The 7,159-nt window shown below is 51.6% G+C and overlaps 1 protein-coding gene across 1 annotated transcript; it reads left to right on the plus strand.

The window, feature by feature from the left end:
• The first annotated feature begins 504 nt into the window (after positions 1 to 504).
• LOC105003796 (tubulin alpha-1D chain) lies at positions 505 to 6,525 on the plus strand. Its single transcript, XM_010861246.1, has 4 exons — positions 505 to 615; positions 4,070 to 4,292; positions 4,600 to 4,748; positions 5,491 to 6,525. Exons 1-4 carry the CDS (start codon positions 613 to 615, stop codon positions 6,472 to 6,474), a joined length of 1,359 nt encoding a protein of 452 aa, XP_010859548.1. The 5' UTR covers positions 505 to 612; the 3' UTR covers positions 6,475 to 6,525.
• The last annotated feature ends 634 nt before the right edge of the window (positions 6,526 to 7,159 follow it).

Consider the following 7,159-nt stretch of genomic DNA (forward strand, 5'->3'; position numbering starts at 1 on the left):
ATCTTCCTGACCTGGGGATCAAACTCATGTCTCTTACGTCTCCTGGAGATGGGGCTATCCTGAGCTCTAGTTTCTGCTGTTCTCTGGTATTCTGAGTTTCCACCCAGAAAGGCCCAAGTTGATCTCCTGCCCTAGGTAACTCATTATTTCTGGTCCACTGCAGACTTTTCTTAGCCCCGCCCACTCCTCTTCCAGTCCTCACCAACCCTGGGGGGCTGGGAGGGGTTGGGGGTAGTGCTGCAGCTCAGACAGCTTAGTTTCTAAATCCTCTCCCACCTGTGAGGGCCAGGCTGAAGCACCAGGGGTTGTGTGACTGAGCAACAGACACCGTGTACCCAGAGACCTGGATACCTGTGTGGGGCTACCAGCAGGCCCCTCCTCTGCAGGCACCTCCTCCCCTGCCTGGGCCCGGGCCCAGCGCCTGCCTGCTGCCTGGTAACCAAGTCAACAGACCTGCCCTCCTGGGGCTGTTTCTAACAACATTCCCCCCCACTGAGAGCAGACCAGAGAGTATAAGGAGGCCAGCAGGCTCTGTGTCCCTCACAGACCTGTCCCCAGCTTTGGTCTTGCAGCAGACAGACAGACGACCCCAGCTAGTCCCAGCCAGGCAGCATGGTAAGCAGAGGTGGGGGCTGAGGATGCAAATGAGGGTCCCTTGTGTCCAGGGGTTCATGGGCTGTAGTGTGGAGGCAGGTGAGGTAGGGGAAAGGGAAAGAGACTTGCAGATGGGAGTGTGGCCCCCCAAATGTGCTAGTATGCAGGGGCCTGTTCAGGAGATGGAGAGGGACAGGTGATGGTAACTAGGACCTGGGTAAGAGCCTGAGCAGCTGCTGAAGGGCTTTGAATTTAGGGGTAGGGAGAGTGGGATGAGCAGGACGCAAGTAGAAAGTACAGGCAATTTCCTGTAAACCTGGGCCCCTGCTGGCCTCTGGTTCCAGCCCCCAGCTGTAAGGACCCATCCTCCTAGCCAGTCCTTTCCCTGTGCCTTGATCTGACTCCTCATTTCAGCTATGTACCAGGGGGGAGAGAAATTAGGGGTGGGAGGGTGCTATGGGGTGGGGTGGGGCTTATTTGATATCTGTTACAAAAACCTGCCCCCCAGGCAGGACAGAAGAGCAGTTAGAAGTGTGGTTGGAGCCAGGCTGTCCCTTCTCTGAATATTCCTGGTTTTGCTCATGACCTTGAGCGAGTTGTTTGACTCCTCTGAGAGTCAGTAAAATAGGGTAATAAAAATACCTACCTAAGGGGGGCGTTATGAAGATTAAATGAGATAGTGTGTGAACCGCTTAGCACAGTGCCTGGCACCTAATCAGTGCTTAACATATGGAACTAAGCACCCGAATGACAAAGCCTGCAGAGTATGAAATTATACTATTTTAACCGACAAGGAAAGGCAATGGGAGAAGCCGCCTTGAAGCACGTCCACGTCCCAGAGGGACAGGGGTTTGAGGCCAAGTCTGTGTGACTCCAGGGCCTGGGTTCTGTGCCCATACCCAGAGTGAGGGGCATTGTTTCCAGAGTCTCAGGCATTCTCCACGTCAGACATGCCTTGCATGGGCCCTCAGCTGTGGAGGCCTGGTCAATGTCTGGCTCTGTGCATGGGACCTGGGCAGGCTCTGAGATACAGCAGCAGGCATCGGCCCTGCTGGGTGATTGATGAGCTGAGTCAGCCCTCCCTCATGGACCTGGGGATTTCTGGAGTCCTTTGACCCTGAACCCTTCCCAGCTTAATTCATTATTTTCTCTTTTTAAATTTTTCTTTCTTTCTTTTTGTCTGTGCTGGGTCTTTGTTGCTATGCAAGCTTCCTCTGGTTGTGGCAAGCAAGGGCTATTCTCTAGCTGCGGGGTGTGGGCTTCTTGTCATGGTAGCTTCTCTTGTTGCGGAGCAACAGGCTCTAGGGTGCTCGGGCTTCAGTAGCTGCAGGTCAAGGGCTCAACAGTTGCGGCTCCCGGGCTCTAGAGCACAGGCTCAGTAGTTGTGGCACATGGGCTGAGTTGCTCTGCGGCATGTGGGATCTTCCTGGATCAGGGATCGAACGTGTGTCTCCTGCATTGGCAGGCAGATTCTTTCCCACTAAGCCACCAGGGAAGTCCCTGTGACTTTCTCTTACTATGACCCCCGGGGTTGGGTGATGGGGGAATGGATAAGGGGATCCAATAGAAATATGGCCTGACCTAGTCTGTGTTGTGCAGTGAGCCAGGCAACTTGCATTCTTTCATCTGCAGAGTAATTCTAGGAGGGGGCTCTTATTATTGTCATTTCTCATGGAAGATGCCCTCAGAGTATTGAAGACTCTTGCTTGAGGCAAGTGGGGAAGTTATGGGGCTGGGATACAGATGGTCTCTGTATTAATCCCAGTCATCCAAAAAAATCACAAGAAGTTAAGGCCCTTGTATCATATTTACAAAATCAGAGAAGTGTTCAATTTGTGGAGAAAGCATCTTCTTTAAAAAAATTCTGAAATATTTCAGATATGCAAAAAGGTATAAAGGATAATATGATGAACACCTGCTACCCAGCTTAAGCAATAGAATCCTCTGACTGCATTCACTTCCCTCCTGTACCAAACAAAACCATTATTCCAAATTGGGTGTTAATATTTCCTTTGCTTTTTTTATTTTTGTAACACATTCCAAGAATATATAGCAAACATAAAAATGTATCTGTAGATGATGCATACAAGTTGAAGATTCACATAAATAGTATCATGTCATGATTCCTCTTAATTTCCTTCTTTTCTGGTAAGAATGTTTTGGAGTAAGATTCTTTCTTGTATTCACCCATGCCCACTTCTGAATCATTCTTTATCTACTTTCTCCTGTTGAGGGCCTTCTAATTGGCTTCCGTCGCTATGGTGCTATGACTGTTCCTGCACCTGTTTTCTTGTGTACCTGTGTGAGAATTTCTCTAGAGCAAGAGCATCTTCAGCTTTTCTGATATTGCTAAATCACTTTCCAAGACAGATGCATCACTTTGGGCTTCTAGCAGCAGTGTGAGAATTCTCATGTCTCCACAACTGCCACATGATTAAGCCTTAAAGCTTGGGGAAATTTGGTGGGTGTGCTTGAGTTTTCTGTTTTTCTTTTTTTATTTTATGGCTATCCAATGGGACTGGCAGGAACTTAGTTCCCCATCATGGACTGAACCCTGACCCTCATCAGTGAAAGTACAGAGTCCTAATTACCGGATGGCCAGGGAATTCCTTCATTTTGTTTTTAAGGTCTGCCATAAACACTTCTCAAAGGGAGCAGGAAGAAACACTCTGGGATCCCACTTCCCACACTGTCACATATCTTAATCATATAAAAGTCTCTCTTTCCTAGACAGTGAGCTTCTTAAGCACAGGGACCAGGTGTTAAGTGTTATGAATTTCCAGTATCTGCACAACATCAGGCACATAATGGAGGCTCAATACAAGATGAAGTAAGTGAGTCAAGTCTCTCTGATGCTCATGGGTGCTCCCCAGAGCAGAGACCTTTCTCTTTTCTAGGACCAAGCGGGTTACCCCAGTCCTGCTTCAGGGGCAAGAGTTCTTTGACCACCAGCCTTGAACCATGTGAGGAAGAACTTTCCTCCCAGACTCTCTTCACTCCAGAACCACACATAGCCAAGAGGAAAGAACAGCACACACACATCCATTCCAGGCCCACGTTCCCCTTCTTCACTGGCATTTCTAACTGTAAAGTGAATCCAGAGTTCTTTCTGCTCTTATAAACCTCATCCTTGTCTCTCAGCCCTGAAACCTCACTTGGTTCTTGCTTTTCTTATTAATGGATGCTACTTTCTTTCTGGATGTGAGTCGGTTGACTGTTGTGCTCTGGCAGACTCATCTGAGCCCCTCAATGTTCCTTAAGATGCTTAGTCACTGAGAAGGACTCTATAATCTTAGAAATGGTCACATCTTCTGCTTCCCCTGAGGGTTTTATCCGCACCCTACATCCCCCGGGAGATGGGGCACAGAGAGCAAAGTCTAGGAACTTCTGCTCTCAGCTGGAGAACCACTCAAGGAAGGAAGGCAGGAATCATGTCCAGACATGATACCCTTCTCTCTGCCCTTTGCCCACTCAGCGTGAGTGCATCTCAGTCCACGTGGGGCAGGCCGGCGTGCAGATTGGCAATGCCTGCTGGGAGCTCTACTGCTTGGAACATGGGATCCAACCAGATGGGCAGATGCCCAGTGACAAGACCATCGGGGGAGGGGACGACTCCTTCAACACCTTCTTTAGTGAAACTGGGGCTGGAAAACATGTGCCGAGGGCGGTGTTTGTGGATCTGGAGCCCACTGTGATCGGTGAGTGATGATCAGGCCCTGTCACGCCTTGTCCCAGGTACCCCGGCAAGTCATTCTCCATAACTGGAGAGCCCTGGAGTTGTGGTTTCCAGTTGCTGCAGCCAATCAGAACTCCAGATCTGCTATCACTCAGCTCCAGAGTCTCAAGGTCACCACACATCCCTTTCCTTTTTATTGACGTACCCTTAAAGCCAAGAGCAATAGCGACTGCCTGAATGGGCCTGGTGACCCCACCCCTTCTGTGTACCCTGGGGCTCTGGGAGCCAGGCTGCAAGGGGCAGGGCACCTACAATTCTGTCCATTGCAGATGAGGTTCGGACGGGCACGTACCGCCAGCTCTTCCATCCAGAGCAGCTCATCACTGGCAAAGAGGACGCTGCCAATAACTATGCCCGAGGCCACTACACCATCGGAAAAGAGCTCATTGACCTGGTGCTGGACCGGATTCGGAAGCTGGTGAGAGAAGGGTTGAGGGCTGGGAAGGGAAATTTGCATTCCTGTCGTGAAGTGATCTGGAGGCCAGATGAAGAAGGGCAGTTTCCATCCTTGGGAGAGTCTCCCAGACAAGAATTAAACACACAGGATCAGGACTAGTAAGGAGGGGAGGCAAAGGGTGGGTTCCAGTCCATAACTGGGTGTCCCCTTTATCTCCTACAGTAACTGGCCCAATGCTGTGCAGAGTGGCCACCAGTCGATTGGCTGCCTGGCCAAGCTACGAACGCCCATACGCAGTCCCAGATTGTCAGCCTGTATTGTAGGGATGTGGACAGAAGGCCCTGTGAAAAACAGGGATCCAAGTAACACCAGCCCAAGGCTCTCTGATCAACTTGGGCCTTCAGCAAGGATGTGGACCAGGTTTCTAGGTTGCTGATCTCAGTAAAGAAGCCCTCCAGAGACATCAGAAGTTAGATCAGGAGGCGGGCATGGGTAGGAAACCAGGTGGAATTGGAAAGTTATGATAATAAATGACTGTTGGCACAAGAGTAGAGAGAAATGTCTGTGGAAGGTCTCGGGAGGTTTGAGAGAGGAGGAGGGGGAAGGAGAGGAGAGTGGGACTGCCATATCAGAGCCTATATTTTGCCCCTGGAAAAGTCTTCCAAGGATTTTATGAAACTTTTGGGGAAATCGCAAAGAGCACAAGCTGGTTCTTTGCTGTTGGTCAGTAGTGCTTCAGATCCCACGTTTCTCTTCGCTCTAGGCTGACCAGTGCACGGGACTCCAAGGGTTCCTCATCTTCCACAGCTTTGGAGGGGGCACTGGCTCTGGCTTCACCTCACTGCTGATGGAGCGGCTCTCTGTTGACTATGGCAAGAAATCCAAGCTGGAGTTCTCCATCTACCCAGCCCCCCAGGTGTCCACAGCCGTGGTTGAGCCCTACAACTCCATCCTGACCACCCACACCACCCTGGAGCACTCAGATTGTGCCTTCATGGTGGACAACGAGGCCATCTATGACATCTGTCGCCGCAACCTGGACATCGAGCGTCCAACTTACACCAACCTCAACCGCCTCATCAGCCAGATCGTCTCCTCCATCACAGCCTCCCTGCGCTTTGACGGCGCCCTCAACGTGGACCTGACCGAGTTCCAGACCAACCTGGTGCCCTACCCTCGCATCCACTTCCCCCTGGCCACCTATGCACCAGTCATCTCTGCAGAGAAGGCCTACCATGAGCAGCTGTCGGTGGCAGAGATCACCAACGCCTGCTTCGAGCCTGCCAACCAGATGGTGAAGTGTGATCCCCGCCACGGCAAGTACATGGCCTGCTGCCTGCTGTACCGTGGAGATGTGGTGCCCAAGGACGTCAACGCCGCAATTGCTACCATCAAGACCAAGCGTACAATCCAGTTCGTGGACTGGTGCCCCACGGGCTTCAAGGTCGGTATCAACTACCAGCCCCCCACTGTGGTGCCCGGGGGAGACCTGGCCAAGGTGCAGCGTGCCGTGTGCATGCTGAGCAACACGACCGCCATTGCTGAGGCCTGGGCCCGCCTGGACCACAAGTTCGACCTGATGTATGCCAAGAGGGCGTTTGTGCACTGGTACGTGGGCGAGGGCATGGAGGAGGGTGAGTTCTCCGAGGCCCGGGAGGACATGGCTGCCCTGGAGAAGGATTATGAGGAGGTGGGCATGGATAGTGTGGAGGGGGAGGGAGAAGAGGAGGAGGGGGATGAATACTAGCAGAATCCTTTGTGTCTGTCCTAAATAAAGTGCTGTGGCCTCATTGTCTCCCAAATGTCTTTTTCTCTTGGGAAAACCACTGGGGGTGGGTTCCTTCATAAGAGATAAGAAGGCTAGTACCTTAGCCTGGGTTCCCCAGAAAGCAGATCTGACTTCAGATTTCATTCCAGGGAGCAGAATGAAGGCTGAGGTGGGTAAAGCAGAGAAGGAGGGAGAATTCATCCTGGAGAGGATGTAGCGGGATAAATGGCATCTTAGAACCATTCCTTGGGAGATTGGGCAGGAGAGCAGGTGAGGGTGGGGAATTTCTACACTGGCTCCATTCTCGCCTTGGTTAAACCTTCCCCGCATCAAGCTTTAACTCGCCTGTACTTCCAGGTTGCACACACTTGGGCGGCAGGGTCAACAGGGAAGACCTGGGGGCAGGAGGTGAGGCGCTGTTAAGTTGTGAAGCTGGTCTGAGCCACACAGGGCTGCAACAAGAGCCTGGTTGAGGCCAGGAGATTCGACATGGTGTCTGACAGAGGTGTCTGACAGAGCTGGTGCTCACTAGCGCCCCTTCTGTCCTCTTCAGGCAGGAGGTTTGAGTGAAGAGAGGTAGAGAGTCCAGAAGCTGGCATTAAGGAAGAATGGTGGCACAGTGGCAGCAACCGTGGAGCAATGGCTGGGGGTCAAGAGGGAGCCT

The sequence above is a fragment of the Bison bison genome, unplaced genomic scaffold (genome assembly GCF_000754665.1).
Source record: "Bison bison bison isolate TAMUID 2011002044 unplaced genomic scaffold, Bison_UMD1.0 scf7180017864471, whole genome shotgun sequence".
NCBI classification, from domain to species: Eukaryota; Metazoa; Chordata; class Mammalia; order Artiodactyla; family Bovidae; genus Bison; species Bison bison.

Excerpts from the sequence above, each read along its gene's own strand:
- LOC105003796 (XM_010861246.1), top strand. Across the intron at positions 4,293-4,599 it reads TCTGGAGCCCACTGTGATCG|ATGAGGTTCGGACGGGCACG; the intron begins GTGAGTGATGAT and ends TGTCCATTGCAG. Across the intron at positions 4,749-5,490 it reads TGGACCGGATTCGGAAGCTG|GCTGACCAGTGCACGGGACT; the intron begins GTGAGAGAAGGG and ends TCTTCGCTCTAG.